This window comes from Glossina fuscipes, unplaced genomic scaffold (genome assembly GCF_014805625.2).
Source record: "Glossina fuscipes isolate IAEA_lab_2018 unplaced genomic scaffold, Yale_Gfus_2 114, whole genome shotgun sequence".
Classification (NCBI taxonomy): domain Eukaryota; kingdom Metazoa; phylum Arthropoda; class Insecta; order Diptera; family Glossinidae; genus Glossina; species Glossina fuscipes.
This window is the reverse complement of record NW_023998457.1, coordinates 195663-221912: the sequence shown is the minus strand read 5'-3', so window position 1 is coordinate 221912 and position 26250 is coordinate 195663. Positions and strand designations below refer to the sequence as shown.

At 34.3% G+C, this 26250-nt stretch overlaps 5 protein-coding genes and 1 pseudogene across 5 annotated transcripts; 5 read left to right on the top strand and 1 right to left on the bottom strand.

Moving 5' to 3' along the window:
• Positions 1–513: 513 nt before the first annotated feature.
• Positions 514–3660, top strand: LOC119640056 (DNA replication licensing factor Mcm2). Its single transcript, XM_038037831.1, has 4 exons — positions 514–690; positions 756–1793; positions 1847–2938; positions 3006–3660. Exons 1-4 carry the CDS (start codon positions 685–687, stop codon positions 3525–3527), a joined length of 2658 nt encoding a protein of 885 aa, XP_037893759.1. The 5' UTR covers positions 514–684; the 3' UTR covers positions 3528–3660.
• Positions 3661–4901: 1241 nt separating this feature from the next.
• On the bottom strand, positions 4902–7039 carry LOC119639891 (probable ATP-dependent RNA helicase DDX55 homolog). Its single transcript, XM_038037595.1, has 3 exons — positions 6762–7039; positions 6300–6695; positions 4902–6236 (listed from the first exon to the last, which is right to left on the bottom strand). Exons 1-3 carry the CDS (start codon positions 6861–6863, stop codon positions 4917–4919), a joined length of 1818 nt encoding a protein of 605 aa, XP_037893523.1. The 5' UTR covers positions 6864–7039; the 3' UTR covers positions 4902–4916.
• Positions 7040–8439: 1400 nt separating this feature from the next.
• LOC119639938 (ovarian-specific serine/threonine-protein kinase Lok-like) lies at positions 8440–10702 on the top strand. The gene has a single exon (XM_038037680.1). The coding sequence runs from the start codon at positions 8485–8487 to the stop codon at positions 9853–9855; it is 1371 nt and encodes a 456-aa protein (XP_037893608.1). The 5' UTR covers positions 8440–8484; the 3' UTR covers positions 9856–10702.
• Positions 10703–12930: 2228 nt separating this feature from the next.
• Positions 12931–20877, top strand: LOC119640008 (meckelin). The gene is given in 9 exon segments (XM_038037786.1): positions 12931–13150; positions 13850–14544; positions 17318–17626; positions 17686–18327; positions 18386–18658; positions 19227–19778; positions 19838–19925; positions 20590–20757; positions 20813–20877. Coding segments are annotated over 9 exon segments (3012 nt in total).
• A 707-nt stretch (positions 20878–21584) lies between these two features.
• On the top strand, positions 21585–21677 carry LOC119640070 (annotated as a pseudogene).
• A 712-nt stretch (positions 21678–22389) lies between these two features.
• Positions 22390–23728, top strand: LOC119639947 (proteasome subunit beta type-3). The gene has a single exon (XM_038037691.1). It carries the CDS (start codon positions 22507–22509, stop codon positions 23122–23124), a length of 618 nt encoding a protein of 205 aa, XP_037893619.1. The 5' UTR covers positions 22390–22506; the 3' UTR covers positions 23125–23728.
• Positions 23729–26250: the final 2522 nt, after the last annotated feature.

Here is a 26250-nt window from a genome sequence, read left to right as displayed (position 1 = left end):
TATTTGTTTTGTATAACCAAACTGAACATGGTAAACAACGACCAGCTGGCAAAGTGAAATGAAAATTATGTAGAATTTGTGTTAGGTTATATTTAGGCTAAACTAGCTCCATATTTAAAAAAAAAAATTCTTCTTGCTTTTACGAAATTTGTTTTTTATTTTTCTTCACAACTCGCAAATGTAATTTTGGACACTATTTTTTTTTTCTGATATGTTTTAAAATTTTTGAACTAATAATTCATTTTCTTACAGCTGTTTATATTTTTTTTTGCAGCTGTTTTTTGCGAGCGCAACTTTAAAAGAGAGACATTTGTGGTAACTTTGCTTGGTTTATATTCAAAACTAATGCAAATTTGTTCTCAGCGACAGAAATATTATTGTCGCCGGATTTCACGTAACTGAGAAAGTGCATTTGACAACATGATTAGATCCTCTTGGCGATCATCGCCTACTTCATTATCGCTTGCTTACGTGATTAGCCCCCAGATCACAAAATTTATGCAGCATAAAATTTAATCTTTCAGTAATGATATCGATAATTTATTATCGATATTCCTATTATCTCTAATATTTAGTTGCCCGCCAAAAACTGATCTAAACGTGCAAAACAAAACGATTAATTTAGTCCTGAATAGGGATATATGTGTTTTGCGTGTTATTTTAATTTACTTCAATTAAACAATTATGGCTGTAAGTAAATAATTATTTGATGTTCCAAGTGTATTGCTTATATTTTCATGATCATTTCTCTTTAGGATCCAATTAGTTCGCCAGCACCGGTTACACCTACTGATGCTACCGACAGACCGGATTTACGGGCAGCCATGACATCGCCGGCTGCAGAGTTCGAACCATTTGAGAACGAGGATGAAATTTTAGGTGATCAAACTGTACGGGATGAGGAGATTGAAGATGGCGAAGAGCTATTTGGAGATAATATGGAAAATGATTATCGTCCCATGCCTGAATTAGATCATTACGATCCAGCCATATTAGATGATGAAGATTACTCCGAATTATCTCAAGGTGAACGTTTGGCCGCTGAAGCTGAAATGCGTAGACGAGATCGAGCGAAAGGTATTATACATCGCGATGATCGTGACTTGGGTTTTGAGCAGAGTGATGATGATGACGAAGCATTGGGTCCTCGAGCCAAGAGAAGGGCTGGAGAGAAAGCAGCTATGGGCGAAGTAGATGATATAGAAATGGTCGAGTCGATAGAAAATTTAGAAGATACTAAAGGTCACTCTACAAAAGAATGGGTGAGCATGTTGGGTCCTCGTACCGAAATCGCTAATCGTTTTCAATCTTTTTTGCGCAACTTTGACGATGAACGTAGTTCATATACATATCGTAACCGTATCAGACAGATGTGCGAACAAAATAAGTCCTCTTTCGTAGTATCATATACGGATTTGGCTCACAAGCAACATGTTTTAGCTTACTTTCTGCCAGAGGCGCCATTTCAAATGTTGGAAATATTTGATAAGGTAGCTAAAGATATGGTTTTATCGATATTCCCCACCTATGAAAGAGTAACTACAGAAATTCATGTACGCATCTCGGAGCTGCCACTAATTGAGGAACTGCGTACTTTCCGTAAATTACATTTAAATCAGTTAGTGCGCACTTTAGGCGTGGTAACAGCTACTACTGGCGTTTTGCCTCAATTGTCAGTCATTAAATACGATTGCGTTAAGTGCGGTTACGTGCTGGGACCATTTGTTCAAGCTCAAAATACGGAAGTTAAACCGGGTTCTTGTCCCGAATGTCAGAGTACGGGACCATTTTCGGTGAGTTGAATATACATACAAATTCTATATGAAATAACTTTTTGAAAATCTAGATTAATATGGAGCAAACGTTATATCGTAATTATCAAAAAATCACTTTACAAGAATCACCGGGACGTATACCTGCCGGTCGTATACCACGTAGCAAAGATGTTATTCTACTTGCCGATCTATGCGATCTTTGTAAGCCAGGTGATGAGCTGGAAATTACTGGCATTTACACGAATAACTATGACGGTTCCTTAAATACTGAGCAGGGCTTCCCAGTGTTTGCAACAGTTATTATAGCTAATCATGTGGTAGTAAAGGATTGTAAACAAGTTGTACAATCGTTGACGGATGAGGATATTGCCACTATACAAAAGCTTAGTAAAGATCCTCGTATTGCTGACCGTATTGTCGCTTCAATTGCTCCGTCTATATATGGTCATGACTACATCAAACGTTCGCTGGCTTTAGCTTTATTCGGCGGTGAAGCTAAAAATCCTGGCGACAAACACAAAGTGCGTGGTGATATTAATTTATTGATCTGTGGAGATCCGGGTACAGCGAAATCACAGTTTTTAAAATATATTGAAAAGATTGCACCCCGAGCCGTGTTTACCACTGGCCAAGGTGCCAGTGCAGTAGGCCTAACAGCCTATGTGAGACGCAATCCAGTTTCCAAAGAGTGGACACTGGAAGCGGGCGCTTTGGTTCTGGCCGACCAAGGTGTTTGTCTGATTGATGAATTTGATAAAATGAACGATCAAGATCGTACATCAATCCATGAAGCTATGGAGCAACAATCGATTTCCATTTCTAAAGCCGGCATAGTAACATCGTTGCAGGCTCGCTGCACGGTAATAGCTGCTGCCAATCCCATAGGCGGACGTTATGATTCATCAATGACCTTTTCGGAAAATGTTAATTTATCTGATCCGATTTTATCACGTTTTGATATCTTATGTGTTGTTAAAGACGAATTTGATCCAATGCAAGATCAACATTTAGCCAAATTTGTCGTAAATTCCCATATAAAACATCATCCATCCCGTGAACCGACTGAAGAAGACTTACAAGCGAATCCTACTAATGAAATACCGCAAGATTTACTAAGACAATATATCGTGTACGCTAAAGAGAACATACATCCCAAGTTAACGGTATGTTTATAAGTAATATAAATGTATATATACATATAGATGATATTGCAATATCTCCCTTCTTTAGAATATTGATGAGGATAAAATTGCTAAAATGTATTCGCAATTGCGTCAAGAATCATTTGCTACCGGCTCATTGCCAATTACGGTGCGACATATTGAAAGTGTTATACGTATGGCGGAAGCGTACGCCCGTATGCATTTGCGTGAAAATGTCGTTGAAGACGATGTCAATATCGCTATACGTATGATGCTTGAAAGTTTCATTGAGGGTCAGAAATTCAGTGTTATGAAGAAGATGCGCAACGCATTCCAGAAATACTTGGCTTTCCAGAAAGATCATGCGGAATTATTATTCTTCATTCTAAGGCAATTGACATTAGATCAATTGGCGTATATACGGTGCAAAGATGGTCCCACCGCTACGCATGTTGAAATTATGGAACGCGATTTATTAGAACGAGCGAAACAATTGGATATATTTAACTTGAAACCGTTCTATGAATCGGAAATATTTAAAAAGAATGGTTTCAATTACGATCCAAAAAGACGCATCATCTTACAAATCGTTACAGAAGCGGCGGTTTGATAAAATTCTTAATCGAAAATTTTTTTTCATTTTATCGCTAATATTAAGGTTAGGTTTAAAATTTATTTAATTTTATGAATCGTAGATATGTTCGTTTGGTTAATTTTATGATAATTTTTATGTTATTCTAGGAAACTGATAAAACTTGAAACAATATTCCGAGATTTTCAAAAAGAAAATTTAATTGGAAATAAACTGATAAAACCTTTTTTACTTATTTCCCTCATATATTGTAAATTCACAAAATATGGTTTAAAAGTACTTTAAGTGGTAAAGGAATAGCAGGAGTATAGAAAAAACTGGTGTAGGTAAAAGAATTTAATTAAGGTACCAAGAACCTAGTGCGCTAGGAGAGAAAGGCGTATTCTGGGAATCACGTGTGGTTAAGAACAGTGAAGCACCCTTTCAAGGCGCCCGTTCATTTTTCATAAAGAACATTCGGAAAACGTATGTGACCGATAGAAAGGGAGAAAGGCATTTGCGCGGGGGTTCACTTCGTTCATGTTTTTTATTTTTCGTATATAAAAGGTGAATGCATCATTGATAAATAGCATTATGAGTTTTCAACACAAAATCTTCTTAAGGGCTTAGGTCTCCAGCCAGTCCAAAGTTTTCACACCAATTTAAATTGTCGAAATACTATTATTTAGGGATTTTTATCGAAATACTTTAAAAATTGCCAATTTTTTTCTTATAACGACTTTTCAGAATAGAGCATTATAGGGGGATCAAAATATCTCCAAAAATTTGCGATCTGTGACTTGCACACAAATTTACATGGACAGATAGGCTCAGAACGATTTAGAAATAGATCGTCTTTGGAGCAAAGCACGTCAGCGTACAAAATTCCATCAAAATATCTCCAAAAATTCCGATCTGTGGCTTGAACATAAATATACGTGGACAGACTGGCTTAGATCGGTATAATAAAAGGTGGGTCTAAGGGGGATCTTAAGCCCTTCGGCGTGTTACATACGTTCGCACTAACTTAATACAGAGTATGACTATGTGCTATTATGGACTTGTAGAAGGCAACGAATTTGACAGGAAACAAGTCGCCTTGACAGAAGTATGCCTTAAGTTCTATGCAGTTGTAAGAATTTATTAAGTGCATTGTTATAAAGTGCCATGCTTTGGAAAAAGCGATCTAGAATTATGAAAAAAAAAAAAAAGTAGTTCCGATTGCCCTTTAATAAATCGATAAGAGGAACGGTCTTTAGAAAAATAATTATTCATAACGATTCTTTATTAATTTTAACGAATCAGTTAGGATATATTATATTGCTAGTTCTTACCTGTCTTAAGGCTTAATGGTGATTAGGAAAAAGTTTGTATAACAGAAGCTTCATTGCTTTTGTCCATTTTCGGTTACGAATATTGTTTTTATTCTTATTCATCTTCGATACCCATTTCTTTACAAAAATCCTCATCGGAAATTTTATTCCTTTTTAATTTTTTAAATAATCTCAAATCATTTGCCAATTGTTCCAAATCTTCCTGAGTGTAATGCGTTTTACGTTTTTTCCCTTTTTGCTCTTCACCTGCCTCGGTTTCCTTTTTACGCAGTTTCTTCGCTTTGCGAAGCTCTTTTTTAGTTTTACCTTCCAATTTATTTTTTTTACTTTGCTCCCATGATTCGGTAAGTTTTTTATGTTTTTTCTTCGTTGGCCATTGACCAGTTTCTTCATAGGCTCGGATTTTTTCTTGACGCGCTTGTTCTTTCTGTGGATTGCGGTAAGATAATTTTTGTACATCTACATCAAAATCTGGTCCTATAAAGTTATCCGCTTTTAAAGTTTTCAATTCTGGCATTCGCGGCATTTGCAACAATCCATAACCAGTAGCTGCTTTACCCAAATCCATATCTTTCAAACGTAAAATGGCATTGCATTCGTGCTTCGTGTAGGCTCTTATATGGGAAACAAACGCTCGAATGCCTTTATCAAAAATTGATTTGTCGTTAATTTGCAGTTTATGCAACTTCGCCAAGACTGTCTTCAAGTCTACTTGTCCCTGACTGCTTTCATTTCCTAAGGGGTTTAGCTCCACTTTTTGATTAATCTTCAAAAAGTTCACATACGCATCTTCGTTGGGTAAGAGGAATATTAGAGCATAGCCTTCATTACCTTGGCGAGCTGTACGTCCCACTCGATGCACAAAACTTGCCGCATTGGAAGGGGGATCCCATTGTATAACCCAATCAATTTCGGGTACATCTAAACCTCTGGCCAATACATCGGTACATAGAAGTATAGCTCTGTCCTCTTTCCGAAAACGTTCTATCACATTTTTACGTTTATTCTTCATTTTGCCGTGCGTACTTAAAATTAAACGTTGCTTGAGAAAGTGAGGCATTATTCCCGCCCAGTACTCCACACAAGCACAAGTCGGAAAGAAGATCATTATTTTCGCTTCTTGAATGCTAGGAGAATTGAGGAAATCCAATAATGCAATAAATTTATCACTAGCCTCTACAATCTTGTAAAAATTTTGTAAACGTGACGGAGTATTAATAGTGGATTTCTCTTTAACTGAAACCAATACCGGATTTCTAAGGCCAGCTCTTATTAAATCGGTAACCTCTGTCGTTTGGGTGGCCGAAAACAATCCAGTGCGTCTTTGGCGTGGTAAAAAACCTAATATATTGTTTATAGTTGTTTTAAAACCCAAATCTAATAAACGATCGGCTTCATCTAAAACCAAAAATTCCTTGGAGAAAAGGAAAAGTTTTTAAGTAAAAGGTTTTCGTAACATGTTTCTCCTAATCCTTACTAGACTTTTGACGCGGCCAGCTAAGTTTAAGGTACCCGTTCGTTGGAATAAATCTTCCAAACGTCCGGGCGTACATACTAATATGGTTGGCCCCTCGTTCTGTACGGATTTTATATCCTCTTCTATGCTGCCTCCACCTACTATAAGTTTTTGACGTAAGTGTTTTAGCTGCTCATGAGTCAAAAAGACTTGCAATACCTCCGAGATTTGTAAAGCCAATTCTCTTGTGGGTGAGATAATTATAGCGCCAATTTCTTTGGGAGTCCACGGCGACTCATTATGCCTTCGACTTAACATTTCTAATAAAGGCACTAAAAAGGCTAATGTTTTTCCTGAGCCAGTTACAGCCTCCGCAGAAACATCTTTGCGTGACAAAAGTAACGGTATAGCAGCAGCCTTTGATTAGAAATATAAAAACTTCCTTTAATATCGCAATGAATTTAGTGTATGTATTAAAGTTACCTGAACAGGTGTCATAAATTCAAAACCCATACTTTCAACAACCTCTAATACGGGCTTAGATAACGGTGGTTTTTCCAATGAGGTCCACTTCTTACGTGACATTTTGTATGCAAACTTAATATACAAAAAAAAAACTTAATATTTACTACTTTTTATTTTGTAAAGAAATTATCCACGTGTTTGCAAATTCTCTTTTTACACTTTTCCTTAATATTTTCTATGTTATTTTTATTATTAGGGCACAGGATGATAGCGCCCTGAAAATTTTCTCGATATTGCAAAATAAAACAATATTCAATAATAATCAGTCAGTCAGCTGTTCTCTTCCGAGCTTATGCAAACAGTTTGAACAGCTTCAGCTGAAATATTAATGTAATTGCACAGTTTGGAAAACGCTGAAAAAAATGTACTACCCAAAGAGATGATGTACTTTGATTACTGATTATTTTTGAATCCTTCATTTTAAATCATTTTAACAATAATCACGCGGTTAAAAAGTCAGATTTTAAAAATCGTACATAAATTGAAGCCATTCTTTTGTAAGAACTAAAAGTAATGATGATATCTCTTAAACTGGACATTAGCCGAGCTCTGCTCGATCATCTTAAACTCAAACACAAGGAAAAAATAAAACTTAGGTAAATGAGAAAATCAGAAGTGTGAAAAATTCGTACTCGACAGCAACAACAGAACAGCAGAGGAAGTTAAAATGTAAGGGGAACGATACGGTTCAGTTTTTATGTCTACAAAATTGTTTAAAAAGTGGCATCCTTAGCACATATGAACGCGAAATCGAAATTGGGTGAAGAAATTTTCGCGGAAAAAGACTTTAGAAGAAAGATGTAGTGTAGATGATAGAGTGTAGATTTCATAGGATCTCTGGAGCTTCCGTTTGTATGTTGTAAGCGTTTTTGATGCAAGAACGCTATACAAGTAAAGTTTCGTTTCTTCTAAGTAACATTATAAAGTCGGGTCACAGCATAAATTTTTTTTTTCCTCCAATTCACGATAATTGTTTCATTTTTTGATTTAGGTTGAGGCATTGTAAGATTCGCAAAGACTTTGACCGAATAGAGTCTTCAAAATTTGGACTTCGCTTATATTGACAAGGATGATAGCCTTGCAAAAGCCTTATTCAATTTGTTTTTATTTCCATTGTTTATATGTAAACAAAAATCATATATACAAAGATCGAATTACTGACTTAAGTGTAACAGTGTAGCAGGCAGTTTTAGGTGAAGTGATTCGACGAACTCAGTGAAGTAAATTTACATGTAAATATCTTATGGGAAATATTCAATTGTTACACTTCAGGATTGTTGAAAGTAGCAGTTGCTTACCACTTTGCGCAATTTAAAAAAAAACTTTGGAGATTTTCGGTTAATTTGCAAATAAATGAAAGAATTTATTAGTTAAATTATAAAACAGTTGCAAGCAATTACATTTCAAGACATTGCGCGGAAAAAACAGGAAGGTTAGATAATATTTATAAGTGTTAGGGATTGGCAACCCTGTTCCCTTAAAATATTGTAGAAGCATTTTATTTTAGTTGAAAGCTTGGGTATAGACAAAAAAATACATACTTTACAGTAAAAAGGCGGGAAAGGCAACACGCGCAATTGGTATAAAGATGTAATTTTGTTTTTTGTTTTCACGAAATTGAGAGTTTTAAGTGTATGTGAAGAGAACTAGAATAAGAGATTTAAATAGTAAAACAAAAAAAATGGCAACAAATTGCTTAGTACAAAACCATTTAGAGGTTATGCAATGGCAAACTTCAAACGCATGTAGCAAAACAATATTTCGGCCCACTGTTTGGGGTCGAATTTATGGAAAGAACATTAAAATTAAATCTTTGGACTTGGATGGTGAAAGTTTTACAGTAGGGCGGGCTGAAAATAATAGTTTAATTATATCATCTAAAATATTAGATTCTCAAAATATATTAAGCGGAATTTCTAAGCTACATTTTATGATTAGAAGATCGATATGCGATGTTTATGGCCCCATATACATAGAAGACCTCTCTCGTAATGGCACTTTTGTTAACGGAGAGAGAATCGGTACAAATAATCGACGTATTTTGCAAAATAATGATACCATTTCGCTTTCTCATCCTAATTATAAAGCGTTTATTTTCATGGATATTCGCTCAAATGTGCGTTACTTAGACTTTCCTAAGGAAATCACGGCGAAATATCATGTCGGTTGCAAATTAGGTTCGGGTGCTTTTGGTGTTATACGTTTAATTTATGACCGTCGTACGTGTATCCAATATGCCATCAAAACTATTAAAAAGAATTTATTGGCCATCAATAGCCAAACCAATCACTTAAATGAAGCGAAAATATTGAAAAGTTTGCAGCATCCTTGCGTAATTCAATTATACGATATAGCCGATAGTATCGATTCGATGTATATGGTTATGGAATTCATGAAAGGCGGCGATTTACTCAATCGTATTGTAAGCAAGAAACGACTTAGTGAACAAATCTCTAAATTGTACTTTTATCAAATGTGTCACGCAGTGCAATATCTTCATAGCAATGGAATTACTCATCGTGATTTAAAACCAGATAACGTTTTACTTAAGACTCCTGACGACAACACTATATTAAAACTTACAGATTTTGGAGTAAGTAAATTTGTACCAAATAGCACGATTATGCGTACACTGTGCGGAACGCCTTTATACGTTGCACCAGAGGTATTGAAAACTCGGTATCATGGAACTTATACGAAGAAGGTTGATATCTGGGGTCTGGGCGTGATATTATTCATATGCCTATGTGGAACTCTGCCCTTTTCCGATACTTACGGCTCACCAGTAGGCGAACAAATCACAAAAGGAGAATTTCGTTTTAATCATCCTTCTTGGCGGAAAATATCAAAAAATGCCATCTTTTTAATTAAAAACTTATTAATAGTTGACCCTGGACGCCGACCATCAATTGATGGTATACTTAACAACGCATGGCTTAGAGATAGGCAAATGCAATCCACCGCCCAAAACTTAATGGAAATGGTACCCATGGACATTGAAAACGAAGAGAATGTGTTTGAAGAACCTCCCATTAAACGTTTGAAATTTTAAATAAGAGCTCGTTTAAGTAATATTGCCAGTGTATTATAGTTGATTAGGATTAAGTTTACTTAGCTTATTTTTCCTATTGTTATTTACAATTATATCTGAATGTTTAATTACTTTTTAATTGTTTGTGTAGACTTTTACTTGTAAAATTTATTCGTTTTAAATGTTAGTATTGATAAATAAGCTTTGTAGGACGTGATGTTTTATGTATATAGACTTGTAATTAGGGTTAGATAGCAAATTTGTATAGAATGTAAAATGTTTGATCTCAATTGATCAGTCATACATACCTTATTCCATTAAACATAAATAATGATGTTTAACGATGAAAAGTCAATCATTACTGCTAGTAGCAGGAGAGCGGTGAAGAGGAAACCAGGATTCTGAAGGTGAAAGTCCAATGAACGTTATTACTAACGAAACAAGCGGGTTTATAAAGATAGCAGAAGCGTTGTGGAAACCGTTGGCGAGATAAAAAATATAGGACATTCTGACCTAATATATGGCGTCTTGTTTGATTGAGCAAAACATGCACAAACATTACTATCTAATATTGAATATAGCGAGCACAAGCCATTTGAAATCTTGCCGATAGGAGGATTATCCAAGGAATGTTGGTCAGTGCTCTCCACATTGTAGATATTGCATATTCGCCTGCGAATTCGCCATCTGAATAAAATATACTGACGTCATCGCAAACGGATTTGATTCTACCCACTTGACCCATCACTCAGCAACAAGGAGAAATGGTCGCATACTTTTGAATGCCAGTACATGCACAAACTGAGTTAGCTCCGTTTTACAAAAAAAAAAAAAAATTATTAAAATATGCATTGTATTTACTCCAAAATATAGTTTTACTTAAAAATTACAACCAGGCCCATGAATATTTGCCTTCATTGTACGTACATACGAAATACAGCGCGAAAATTACGTCTTCTAAATAACATTTATTTCTATGAGGAGTCTATGCGTAATTTCGTTGCGAAAATGCACATAATTGGGGCGGGCGTAGTGCGGTGTTTGCACTCGTGCTTGTACACAGGTGAAAGCTACAATTCTAAGAAAGAGTTAATCAAGGTGGATTTCGTAATTATATCTGAAACATGAATTTTCACACTGTTCCATTCTTTTATACCTGTAAGGACAAGGAAAAGCCTCTTCTTTCTTACACTTACTTGCTTTCAAGAGATTCGTTGTTAAGAGAAAACAAGAACTGATCAAAATTCTCCTTCCCTGATATCTGCTGAATAGAAAGATGGAACTTAACTTGAACATTAATCAATTATTTCATTCTGTAATGAAATAGCGGAATACCTAGTAAAATAATGCAGAGGCGGTGATGCTATCGCATACTTTGATGAGTGCAGGTTGTCCGTTTCTAAATCCAAAGTAGGTTTAAAATACAACAAAATTAATGAGCGGCTCTTGCTCTTGTAAAAAAAGCTCTAAGAAACTTTTCAAAGGTAACCATTGTACAAGGAAAACAAATGACATAAGCGTAAATAATTTGGAAATTTTGGTTGTTTTGACTCTGGCCTAAATGAAGTTTGTCGTTTCCGTCGGTTAATCATTGTAGAATCATATCGGAGATGTCAAGATTTTATAGAGCTGGACCAGGAGTGGAGTCACAATTTTGTTTCTTCCGGCACAGTTTTTTTTGTTTTTGTAGTTTGGAATGATAAATTATCTCAATATTCGGCATGAATTCTTTGCATTTCTTTAGCGAGCTCATACATAGACTCAATATTTAAAAGTTGCACTTCTTGATGTTTTTTAAGGGTAGCGAAAACTATAACAACCAAAATTTTATTTAAAAAGCTTCAAACACACTAACACATATCATAAGGCAAGAAAGAAACTATTAAAGGATTGTGTAGAATTTTGTGGCAGTCATCGTTAGCTTGTTTTGCAATAAGTAACTCTTTGCTTTAACCGAAGTCTGTATAGGTCTTCTTTTTGGAACGAATTGCAGCATGATGTGCCTCAAAGGCTCGCAATTAGAAAGGAATGCTGTATCCAGAACAGGAAGTAGCCAATGAGGACAAAATTTACAAGGAGATGCTTTGAGGACCATTTCTGGACAGTAACCACATTATCACGTTTGACACTTTCTTTACATGCTATGAACTGAACCAAAGTCTATTATATGAAAATAAAAAAATTTTGGTAATGAAATATGAAAAAACCAAAGTTCAAGTTGAGCCTTAAAGGCTCATCGGTTAATTAGTGTTAAGAGGGTTAAGATAATTATCTAACATAGTAATAAAATATATGTGCAATAATTGATCATCAAACATCAGATAATATATGAATTTTTGACTTGCATTTGGCAGTGTTTTATAGATGGGTTTCTTCTTCTTCTATATCCCGCTTCGATGCATTCCATTAAGAAAGAGTTTAGAATGCAATATTTATAACTAATTTTTATACAGTCATCTTGATCTGCTCTAAATAAAACTCTTCATTTTTCCTCCAGTTCGTAATAAACATGAACGCTTGTGTTATTATCAAGTAGCGATGAATGGTTCGAGAATTGATTTTTACTCCTAATTACGATTTTCATATGTAGCATGTACATTTGGACTGAGCGTATATTGGTACGCTCAAGAGCGTAGAAAAAAAAATTTTCTGTGTTAACTAAATCCCCACTGTAGAAAAAGCCATCTAAAATATTCAGTTTAAACCTTAAGTTATCCAAATTAAATGACCCTGAAATGGATTTCATCGCGATCGTGAATTCAATGAAATAAAAATTCTGTTTCTCTTAAGTTTTTTGTGATATTTTACTTTCAAAATGTTGGGTATCGAAAATTCGACCTAAAGCGAATCTAGACAGTTAGTTTCCTTGTAGGCTCAAACAAGTCGATAATAACAGAATAATTTTGTTATAATAAAGAAACACTTGCACACAACGCACAATAACACCTTGCACACCTTTTAAAGGATAAACTCATGCATATTAAAATTTCAACATTGGTTCAGTTTGTTGAAGTGGTTAGAAGTGAACGGTTGTCGGTACTAAATAATTAATTATTTATTACGTGCTTTCGCATATATATACATTGAGAAACTGAAATGTTTACCAATAGTCGAATGTATTATGCAATGCAATTAATGGTCACTATTTCAATTGTCCATTGTTTTAATCATATTGAAAAGCCTAACGACTTCAATCGTTCTCTATTTGCATTTGAGGATATATGACGATGTGCTAAAAGCGAATATTATGATTTAAATTACTTGATGTGTAGACCATGCGAGAAATGGGGTCAAAATTTAGAATCAAGTAATGACAGTAAGTATGTGCAAATATTGATTAAACATACCTAACTCCAGAGAAAGTTCGAAGTTGTTTTTTCATGACTCACAGGACATGAAATTTCTATGTTAAACAGTTAACTATGCATGAGGAATGTACTCGTCACGGAAAACGTAAAATATATTGTACGTGAATATACGTCATAATTGGTCCTTTCGTCCTTAACATTATGAATATGTATTTGTCTTAATAATGTAATGTTTAGAAATTATTTTTATCATATTTTATGAAGTCTTTTTATTACAACCTAATTTCATATCGCACATATTCCATATACGACGAGTATACTCGTCATCGCTAAAATTTTGCACATTTTTCGAAAAGATTGATAGATCTAACTGATTAAGTGAAAGTTGAAATTTTCACCGACATTCCGAGATTTAGGAAGATGATTCAACTATACCGAGGTAGAGCGACAGGAAGAAAAGGTTTGCCATTTAATGCCGAGAAGCTACGTTTTTAGCAACGATTTTTTCTGCTCTCTGATACACCGATCTTCATTTGATGCGCTTTTCGCGACAACGCAAATCGGATATAATCACAATATGAACAATTACTTGTTTTGAAGCACAAAATTTAATTCATTTTAATTTTTGTGATTTTAATAAGAAAATTTCGAACCTATCAAATCAAGACTTTGGTGCACTTATGCTCAGACTTTCTTTATTGTTACAGAGTTTTCTTGTGTCTGCAATGCTTCCCTTATCACCACATTAACCATTTACGATACCGTAAAGGAGCGGATAATTTGTGGTGATATTTGCCAAAAAACTCAGTTGCTTAATAATCAAGTCTTCGATAATATATGCCAAAATACCGAGGTAGCTCAACATGGTTCGAATTGTAAATACAAATATATAAACCGAACCAGTAGCATTCGTATATTCGGAAACATGGAATCATCGTTGAATATGATAGAAATCGCTTATAAAAACTGGCGCCATGATAATGATTGCGTTCATTGTGACCTGCATTATAACTTCCATTATCAGAGCTATTGTATAGCTAAAATTTTGTTAAGACCGTATTTAAATTATGATTCGTTCTGGCAAGCAACGACAGCGCATTATAATTACAATGAATTAAAATTTGCAGCATTTTTTTGCATCAGTCTTCATAACAATACCGCTTGTAATCATTTGGCTAATTTATGCGTTACGGCCTTTTACGCGATGGGTAAAAATTCACCATGTAATCGTTTTTTATTGACTCAAGCGTCAGAAACGCTTTATCGTTATGGTGGTATGGATGAGCAGCTGCTAGGACGTGAGATAAAACCATTCCTATATTATCGAAAAGGTAAAGAAATGCAACAAATGTTGAGAAGACCCATCGAAGGTTTAGCATACAGTTTTGATTCTACAGAAAAGGTAAATATAATAATTATAATGTTTTTCATAACTATTAGGCTGTTCGGAAAGTCATCACGTTTTTTTTTTTTTTCTGAAGAGAAATTAGTTGTATTTCTCCAAAATTAAATTCATGCTCAAGTCGCTTTGTTATTATTATATGCCAATAGACAAAGGCTTCTCTGTGGAAAAGTTTGCTTGATACTGCTCAACTGTTTTTTTTTTTGGTGCGCCATCAGATACGGGGAATAGAAAGCAACGTTTTCGCCACATTTCATATAACGTCGAAACGCTATCCATGCAAGACAAAAATTGTAGCATGTGTATGGAGAAAATGTGCAGTTTTGACCTGGCGGCCTAAGGTAAATCAAAGAACGGAGGCAACGACACTAAAGAAAACCCAACGTCTTGCTTATGTTGACATGGCAGGGGCGATGAATTCTTGAACAGTCATTGGGATAGGCAGGCACAATGAGCTGCAATCACCATGGTTGCCTGGCCTTTCAGGTACTAAGAGCAACGAAGGGGCTGACCGCCTGGCTAACAGACCGAGAGACTATGATAGATTTTGAACCTTTCTGTGGCGTAAGAAGAAGACATATTAATAGGCTGGTCACGCAATGGACGCAGGAAAGATCGGATTGCCAAATAAAGCTATAAGCAGGACAACGGCAGACAAAAGGTTTCATAAAATATTCCGGTATGGCACATAAACTGCTGGAACTAAGAGCAAGCGACATACGTTTGGTCACAGGCTTCTACATAGGTTATAATTTCCTCAGGAACCACCCGAAAAATATGGATATCTTCGATTCACGCAGATTCTGCCAAGGGACAATAAAACATGCCATCATATTCTAACATTTCATAATGCCGGACAAGGTATGGTGCTCATAAAAATCCTAAAAGTAGAGGGCTAGATTCAGGGGTTCAACAGATCTTCTAGATGGCGGTACGGATTGCTCATGCAGTTAATAATAATATTAATGGAGAAAATATATTGATGGAATGAGAGTAACAGAGTTAGTTAGTAAAATTTCTTGCCTGCAATTTTGAAGTTGAAGATCCTTCACGTTCTGGGAGGCTCGTTGAAGTGATGACATGAGAAGATAAGCATTAATTGACGCCAATCCGATAAATTACAATTCGTGAGATCGCTAAGATCCTTAACCTTAATGATTTCGATTGTTCATTATTATGAGAAAAGCGAAATGACTTTCCGAACTGACCTCTATCTTTTTGCATCTTATTCTTCACGTACTTCAAGTTGGACTAAAGTTGAGCATTTTTAAGATCTATCCCTAATTTAACATTGTAATCATTATTACTAAAGGGTAATTGTTATAGAATGAAATCACGTTTGTTTACTATCATGGTCTCTGAGGAATCCCTCAAGTTATCTGCATTGTTATCATTGCACGTCTGCGGGCAGAAAACAAACGATTTGAGTTAAGCTTTTTTTGAGAACCTTTAGGATTTCGCTCGTACATGGACATAGAGTCCGATTAAGTAAGGATTTCTTATGGATGACGTAAATTCCATTATTCCTCTAATTCGAACAGAAGCCTGTAGACAGTCCCACTTTAAAAGGCATGCTAAGCATGACGTCATCATTCCTGGCTTCTATTATTTTGCTTTTATGTGAATTGTCAGCATAATTTAGCACACCAACGATTGCTCAATATTGAGATTGGACAGTGGGTGGGGGGCGTTAATGCGCGCATGTTTTCGCCTTATGCACTATGATGTCGTCGCATTTACTTTCACTTTTGTTTCATTTTTTCAGCTATCACTCATATCATGCACGCACGCCAATGATTGCGAAACGGTTATACGTAAAGGAGAGAGAAAAGAGAGAGCGGGGCCTCTCGCCCCGGAATGTTAGACTGCTTTCGATTAGAATATATGTTAATTCCGACCTCACATCCAGTTCTTTTGATTTGTTCTGAACGTTAGCACTGTTTCGGTAAATATTTTTTGTTTCATATGGTTCGACTACCTCTCGACAATAAGAGTATTGTACAATATGAGGCAGTTCGAGCGGAAGAGAATGCCAAGAAATCCAAGTAATCGATTGATGGACAAACTTTTTTTTATTTTCAAAGAATATTCCCTGTGGAGTTACCAATGCACGAGCACAGCAAAATCTCAATAGTACACATTGTATTGGAAATGCTCGCATCACTCATGAACATCTGAGAACACGGCCAATAGTCTGCAGGGTAGATCTGGAGTCCCTTGCCCTAAGAGTTAATCTAATCTTACTTTGGCTCTTATGGCTGCCTACCGTAGCTGTAACATGTCTGTTCGAGTCAGTTAATGGATACATTTCGCTAAAATTAGTAGTGATAGCGTGGGGGCGTTAGTAATATAAGGGGAAGTCAAACACGTTCTGCAAGACACTCTTTACAAGTTACACAGTTTTTGGCTATTTGGTAGAGCCATTTTACGATATCGGAAATAAAAAACGGTATACTTCGAGTATACTGTTTGTTGATCTTGCATATTTAAACTGAGTATAAGTCCAAAACGATACTTACATAACTTTCGAATGAAAGATATCTAAAAATAGACCACTAGTCTTTCATATCGCTTCAGAGTTTTGGAAAGTTCATCAATCACTTTTATCTCACAGTTTCCTTTAAATCATTATGCCAGGATATAAAGCTCTTAGTTCTACGGCACAAGGTTGCCTTCTCGAAAATGAAAAGAAGATGAAACCCGTTAAAAACATATCTTAAGATATCCAATTACTTATTGGAATGGTATTGAGTGATGTTTTTTGTATTTGCAGAACAACCATTTGAATATATTTGAAACCATTTATGATGTGAGTGGTTCTTTACATGTCTGGGGACCTATGAAACTGAATTCTATGAATCTATGTTCTAAATTGGATGATTCGAATTTCGTACGCTTCAGATTGGCTACTGAAAAGATCAAATGCTTTTTAACATTGGAAAATCTCATCGATATTGCTTCTTTATATGGTCGCAATCGGTATATAAGTTGGTTCTTGAATTACACCACTAAAGAAGAACCCCGGAAGATTCTAATGCAAACGTTACCAATTTTAATAGAAGAACTTAATAAGGAAAATGAAGTAAGTAGACTTTAGGAAAACAAAAAAAGAGCCTTCTTATATATAATTCCAACTTTTAGCCTTTGCAAGGTAGAGATTGGCTTCTGGTAAAACGTTTTCAACTTATTTACTTTTACACTCATCAAAATATTAAAAGTGATTTGCCGACTTATGAAAATTCATATAAATTATCAATTTATCGTTTCGGTCGTTATGTGGAAAGAATCGAACTTCATACTGTGATATTTGAAGGCAACCAGATTGGAGTACCTCTCATTAAAATGAAATATCGTTATCTAGATTTTTCGCAAAATCTCACTTTGGACTCGCGTTTACCCTTTGAATTTGTAATAAGCTTTGTACGACAAGGCGAGCAATCCATTAATGAACTTTTAAATGAATTGTCTTTTCCAATGTTGCTAATTTTAACGGTGGCGTTAACATTGCTACGAATGTGGACTCTTCTAAGGCAGCGTCAAAGCATATCCGCGTCATCTTTATCGTCAGTGAATAATAATCAAGACTTTTGTAGCATTACTCTTGTGGAATTTTTACTACAATTGGCCGACTATACATCATACGCGTTGCTAATATATTTTCTACTATACGTTCACTTAAATTCATTAATATATTACACTCAAAGCTATGCGGAATTAACTTTACCTCTACTTAAGGGCTATAATTATTTGCAATTTATTATGTGCGCTGCTGCAATTTTAAAGGTGAATACATTCTTTTCTTACTTTCATTTGTTAATTATTTGAAACTTTCTGATTATAGCTGATTACTACTTTTACCAAATTCTGGCATTTATCTCATTTTAATGTATTCTTTATCGATTGGGAACGGCCACGTTACAGCGATACCAATAATATCAATTTGAAAAGTAACTTGGAAACATTATCGGCTTGTTCTAATGCAGGTCCACCTGCCAATAAGAGCAATGTTTCCGCCTGGCGCAGTATATTTTTGATAAATGAATGGGTTAGATTGAGCAGTACCCAGCAGACTTCTACAGTATTGCAAAGTTTTGCTACTTATGTAGCTTTTAATGTAAGTTTTCTTTTACGTGCATGCGTAAATCCGTAGAGCAGATCCAAGAAATATGGTTCTCAGTTATTTTTTATCGGAAATTTAAAATACGGACATTTTAAAATATTATTCAGCAAGATAGAGACAGGAGATTTTGGCTATGATAAGAAATATATAGTTTAAAAAGAGAAGAAAAAAAAAAGGATAAAAGGCAACACTGCGCAAGGAAAGAACGCTTTACATGGGTATTTGTTTGACATAATTTTATTTGACGATATTGGCCTCCGAACTATTAATCGTTTCATTCAATCAATAACATTGACAAGTATCGGGCTGAGAACAGTTTTGAGGACAGCAAAAATCAGCCATAACCTCAACATCTACCACGCGTTTATTTTGAAAAATATGATATGCAAGATTTACTAAACCTCTCTTACGGATTTATGCTTTTATTATATTATTTATTATTATTTATTTATATTTATTACGGATTTAACCTCAAAATATATAGTTCCATTTGCTCTTTCAGCTCAAGACAATGTTGCTTTCACTATCTTGTATCCTTTACTTTATTCTTTCCTTTTACTAGATATTCGCTACTGACGCTGTAACTCATAACGATAGCACTTTAAAACTATTCGTTTTTACTTTATCCTCGCTCACCATCTATTGCCTTCAATACGTTTTACATAACACATTAATAACTCACTTACTTGGAAATCCAATGAAAATGTTTATAAATCATTGTTCTTTGGCAAATATTTCTATATTTGTGCTAATCGAGCCATCATCTGGTTATTATATACATGGACGTTCACCGAACGGTTTCACCGATACTGATGTACCCACAATAATTACGCAATTTCAACGTGAAACTCAAAGTTTATGTGAACGCCGCGGTTTACTTAATAATGCTGATCAATGCTATATAATAATACCACCGAAAAATCTTTATAATTATTTCAACAAACTTTTGCTACGACTTCAACGTTCGATTGACTCAGCGAGCACTATACGTGGCGACAACGGTATCTTTCAGACACGTTATAATAAAGATATCAGTAGAGCAGAAGGCTCGTTGGAGAAAACTTCAATAGCTTATAGTAACATTAATCGATTCTGTTGTGCTTTTGTAGATCACGTAAGTTATTGGATTTTTGTATCCTCTGGAATCGTATCAATATTCTTTTATATTTGCAGGGTATTAAAGATATGGATTATATTATAAAAGAGAAAACTTTATTAGAACGACTTCTTAATTGTGAGCTTAATCACCATATAAATGAAAGTACGTTTCTCGGAAATATTTTGGAATTTTTGTACTTATCAAAAGATGAAATACTTATAAACATCTTTGATCGGCTGCAATAATTCCAATCTTTATATTTCAATTGATTCTGTATTGGTCTGTTTTAAGATCGTCCTGGAAAAACAAGTTGAGATTCCATTTTTTTTTTGTGGTTGCATTCGATACAAAGAATTCAAAAAAAAGGTTCGCTCCAAAAGTTATCTTTTTGAAATTGCAGCATCAAGTTCAGAAATCAAATATTGGCCTGTATATACAAAAAAATTCTATGTAAATAAAACTTAGCTTGTAAATATAATGCTAAGTCTGCGTAAATATCGATAAAATGATGGAAGATTGCAATTTTAATAAGGCGGACATAGTGTTTATTTCAACATATCGCAATAAGCGACGTCATTACCAAAGCTTGTTGATAGTTTTCCTGCTTTTATTGAGCGTAAAAAATTTAACTTTTTTCTGTTTTCCTTTTCTTTGTAGACACAACTATTTAGTTGCGTTCATTCTCAATTTATAGACACAACTATTTAGTTGCGTGTCGGTTTATTCTCAATTTATAAACACAACTATTTAGTTGCGTATCGGTTTATTCTCAATTTACTTAATCTGAAAAAATCCCTTTTTATCAGATTTTTCTAATGTTTTGCAGGTAAAGGCACCTTCTATGAAGATAAAAGTTATTCCTTTAATCATCTCTTTCTCTATGGTCACGACTTTCATTTATTCACTTTACATTTTTTAATATTAACAGCCGTTTATAGCATGTTTGCTGATGCGCTGGTTGCCGTGGTGGTTGTGTGTGTTTTTCACAAGGCAAGTCGGCTTTTGTTGTTTTCTTTTAAACTTAATTTATAAATTTTCCTTTTTATTAGATTTTTCAAATGTTTTATCAACTGATGGTAAGGAAAAACATTTCCACGAAAACTTTACTTCATAACCGATTCCTTAGTTGAACAAATTTTTGATAATTTTTGCTTTTCATTATTTTATGTAAACGATATGAATATTAAAAGTTAAATTAAAATGAAAATTTAACTAATATAGACAGACATACATCATTATAAAAAAAAATATTGAATGCAACCATCAATTTTACCAAAATCAAGCTGAAAAATTCAAGAATAAACATACCTGTTTTTGTATATTTGTTTACAATGAGGTTTTTAAGCGTTTTTTGCTTTATTTAACAACCCCGATTAATTCAATTTTTTGTCTTAACAGCAAAAAACTATTTAATTTTTTCGTTCCTGTGTAGAATTCGGACTCCGATAAAGCGAAACGAAGACAAAAACCGAGTTTTATAATCCTTCCATGAGTACCAGGGGAGCCCAAGCGTTTTTAATCAAAGGAAATTTCCAAATCAATATGATATCTGGCTGCTCGCTTTACCCTGGTTTGTTTTTAACAAATAACATGTAAAATTTTAAAAACAAAAAGGTGTCCGAAAGCTAACGCCATAGTCTTATTTTATATTAGAAAATGCAACCAAAACGCAAGCTTCCACACGTATAAAAATTGTATACGGCACCATGATCGACCATGTAATGCCCGAAAGTCAACCGAAAGACCCTTTTATCTTTACAATATAATAAAAATTGTTAGTGAATTTTCTTCTTCTGTTATTCAGCAAATTAACAATCGAAAATTCGCTGGTTAGAACATACACTAAAATTGGAACGATACAAAGACGATTAGCATAGCCCCTGCGCAAGGATGAGCACATAGTGTTTAATTTTTAATTCTACATAACCGAATCACAGTATTGGCATAACACAATATTCTTACAACACTTTTTTGTAACTGCAACCAAATATAACTAAACAAACAGGATATCAAAACATCTCACCGAATTTTCGGTTCTAAATATGCTGAATAACAGAAGAAGAAGAAGAAGAGGAAGAAGGAAATTAAAACAACTTTTACATTTTATTAGCAAGGTAAGCATATGCAGCATATTTTTTTCAGAGTTAGCCGGTGGATGCAATGACTGCAGCATATAGGACGCAAATGTCCAAACACGAGTTCGTTGCCTATGTTTAAATGACGTTGAGCACAAAGCTGGCATTACATCACTGCAAAGCTCTGGCAAGTTTTTATACTTGCTGCATGTAATTCAAACATCAACCGATTTTAAAGCGCTTATTTGCATGTTTATAGTTTTTGCGAGATTATGTAAATGTGCCAGAAGTGAAGAGTAAAGATAACGATTTCGCCTGAAATTTTCTTATTTTCCCATTAGGAATAGAAAAATTATTTTTTTTTTCTGCAAGTCAGCAACCAACAGTAGATGATTTACTGAGTTAAGCAAAAAAGAAGAATATTATTAATATTATTATTAAGAAATATATATTTTTTAGTGTGTTTAAAAATTTATTTGGTTTGGCATCACTTTACTTTCCGAAAGTCACTTGAATAGCAAAAGCCATACAATGAATTTTGTAAGTTGTAAACCCTTAAGAAATAAAAAGTCATCATCGTTTCTAAAATTCTATCAAAAGCGGCATTTATATCCACGATTTTTCTATTAAATATTTGTTAAGTTATTAAATTTAATAAAGAATAAAACATGTCGATATTGACGTACAATGGTGGCTGTGTTGTCGCAATGCGTGGAAAAGATTGCGTAGCTATTGGTACGGATCGACGTTTCGGTGTGCAGGCACAAACCATTTCAACGGATTTTGATAAGGTGTTCCAAATGAATCCACGTATGTTTCTGGGTTTGGTGGGCTTGCAAACTGATATTTTAACTGTGAAAGATCGCCTGCATTTTCGTAAAAGCCTTTATGAGACCCGCGAGAATCGAGAAATGCAACCAGAACGCTTCGCTGCTATGCTATCGAGCTTTTTATATGAACACCGTTTTGGACCATTTTTTATTGAACCAGTCATTGCCGGCCTGGATCCTGAAACAATGGAACCATTTATATGTAATATGGATTTAATTGGCTGCTCTAATATACCCGATGACTTTGTTGTTGCGGGTACTTGTTATGAACAATTATACGGTATGTGCGAAACGTTATGGAAACCTGATATGGAAGCGACTCAATTATTTGAAACGATATCTCAGGCTATGATAAACGCTTTCGATCGTGATGCTATCAGTGGTTGGGGTGCTACTGTTTATGTTATTGAACAGGATAAAATTACTATCAAGACCTTGAAGACTCGTATGGATTAAAATATTGTAATATCGTTTGAAATTATTTTTTTAAATATAAGCAATTCCTTAATGGGTCTTAGGAAAATAAAAAATAAAAATAAATATTATGTTTTGAAAATCATCTACAAGAAACGCTGAATAATGGGAACGTCATGAAGTGAAAAGTTCAAAGTAGTTTGTCTTAAAACACAAGTTCTCAATCGATATTCATGGATTGTGATTTTAAGAAAGCAATTTTGGTCTCCTCAGTCCTAATATGCATTTTTAAAAGAGTATGTGGTTTGAGGACTATTCTATTTTCAATTTGTGTAACTAGTACTAGATGGGATGATGTTCATCCGTTATGGACTCTTTTTGCTTAGATCTCAGTTTCCTTTCACTAACGTTCTGGCCAGAATAATTTTTATTCGGTCTCTTAATTGAAGTTCAAAGCTGAATTTTAATACCTATGACCATAACTCGTGACATCTGAGATTTGAACATAATAATGATAACTATATTGTACTAATTTGTAGTGGTAGGTATCCGTATTCGTTCCAAAGCGAATGTATAATATATTCATTTTATATAAGTTTTAATTTATTTATTATTGATATTATACTCTAGTCTGAACTCATTTGTCTTCAATCATTATTTAGTTCTAGTTTCTTTTGTAAAATTTGTTAAGTATTTGGCTCAAATCAAATTTATAAATTCGTGATATGATTTACTCGGAATAATCAAAAAAAAAAAATTGTACATATATATTGAAATGAAGATGAATGATTTTTTTGTACAAATCGTCTTCATGGGTTAATTGATGCAATACAATTACTATTACTATGATAGCTTGCACTCTAATAATGGACGAATGATTCCTATTCTATCACACAAATAATAAAATGCTTTGTAATTTTTATACATATTGAGGTATGGGATTATGTAAGATTTTCTATTTTTTTATAAGATCTAGAACTCACTTTAGAGATCTAACTAAGTACACTACGAACATACAAAGTTACAACCTACAATTATTGTTGATTTAAAGTTCTGTGTAAATATTGTTCAGACCCATCTTAAAAGTAAGCGAATAAGCAAGTATAGTCGGGCAAGGCCTACCATTAAATACTCTACATCAATTCGCCTATCACAACTATTTCCTCGTTTTGGTAATATTACATCAAAAGTTACACGTTATTTTCATGCAAAGGCACACATTTTTATGCAAGCCAACGTAGTGGATTATACCCAAAACATCATAAGACGTGATCACAATTTTACAAACTTAATTTACTTTCCAAAAATATTTTTACTTTCAGGTTCCGCCAAAGAAAACTAGAAATTATACTTTCTCTGAGCAAAAGAGCTTGCTTTTTGTGATAAGCCCTATATGTTAGGGTCTAAAAAATAGACCTATGTTGTCAAAACTCTTTACTCTTAACTTTTTTAATCAATTTGCTACTATGGAACTTGCATCATAAAATATTAAAAATTAAACATTTTCTGAAGGGTTTACTATTCATGAGAAATCTGGAGTGAAATCCAAGAAGTAGACTGATGTGGTTCAAATTTGTCCGCTTAATTTTTGTTATTAAATTACTATTATGAACTTATTTTTATCATAAAACATTAACAATTAGGCCTTTTTGGTACATGAGGTTTCCATGTCTTGAGAATCCGTATATGTGGTAGTATCCAAAACCTACGTAGTGCAAATTTGTTTAGTTGGCTTGTATTACGAACCAATTTCCATCACGAAATATTGAAATTTAGACCATTTTCCATATAAATATTCAGTCTTCTTAGTAAGAGTTATATAAGACGGGCTCAATAGAACTAGGTCCTTCATAGAAATTTAGAATGTCAAAATACTATTACATAGCGAGTCTTGTCGAAACACTTTGAAAACTTCAATTTTTTTCCATCTGACAACTTTTCAAAAGAAGACGCTATGTGAGGTGTGGTGGAAAAAGTGGACCGATCTGAACCTATTTCGACAGCGTTCATCCTTGGATGAAGCCACATCAGTGTACCAAATTTCATCAAGATACTTCAAAAATTGCGGCTTATCAGTTGACCACAAATTATTTTGACGGACGCATCTATAAGCTTAGATCGGTAAAATAAAAGGTGGGTCTATTTTAAGCGCTTCCTGGTGTTACATACTTGTTCACAAAACTTAATATATCATGTACCACAAGTGTTGAAGAGTATAAAAATATTTACAAATTTTATTCCAGAGTTTGAGTAAGTGAATTGAAAGTTTACTCTCTAAGGCCGGATAAGAAGTTTTGTATTCGTCTATTCTTCAGCACGTCGCCTAATTAAATTGTTCCTTTATTGTCATTATAAAATGGAGCAAGTTAACCCTTATTTATTATTCTTCCTTAGTTTTCGCACGAAAACTTCTATGGGGAGATGGTAAGCAAAACGTAGATGACAAGACCAAAAAAAGGGTAATTTAACCTAAGGGGCTTAAGCTTGTAATCTTCTAAAGACTACTCTTAACTGGTATCAGATTTCTAAATATCCAGCACTAGCTTTTGGTGAACTAAAAAAACCTTGATTATGTATTGATATTTTATGATGACGGAATAGAGGTCATTGGCGGTAACTGCTGACTGGGTAGCTTGTTAAAGTTTACTCATTTGATGCAAAATTTATCGACATGATGTTAGGAAAAAAAGAAAAATATGAGAAAATTTTAAGATCAGTTTTTTCATTAAAAACTCATTTTATGGCATGTAAAGGGATATTTTCAGAATAATTTATGAAATAATTTTAAGTAAGTAAAATAAATCAATTTTTTGGCCTTAACTTAGTTTATGTGCTGCGAGGTTCATAAAATTGCTCCAGCCGATCCAAACACCAATTTAGAATGCTAAAGTAGTCTTACTCCGAGACTTTTGCGGAGGAATTCTGTAAATTGTACTTATCTTGCAAGTAACGACTTTTCAGAAGAGGGCGTTATATGGGGAGTGGTCGAAAAAGTGTTCCAAATCCAAATCATTCTCAATAGCGTTCTTCCTTGGATCAAGGTATGTAAGTGTATAAAATTCCATCAAAATAGGTCAAAAATTGCGACCTGCAAAGATGAACTCAATTAGTTAGACGGACGGACAGATAGGCTTACTTACATCGGTATAATAAAAGACGGGTCTATCA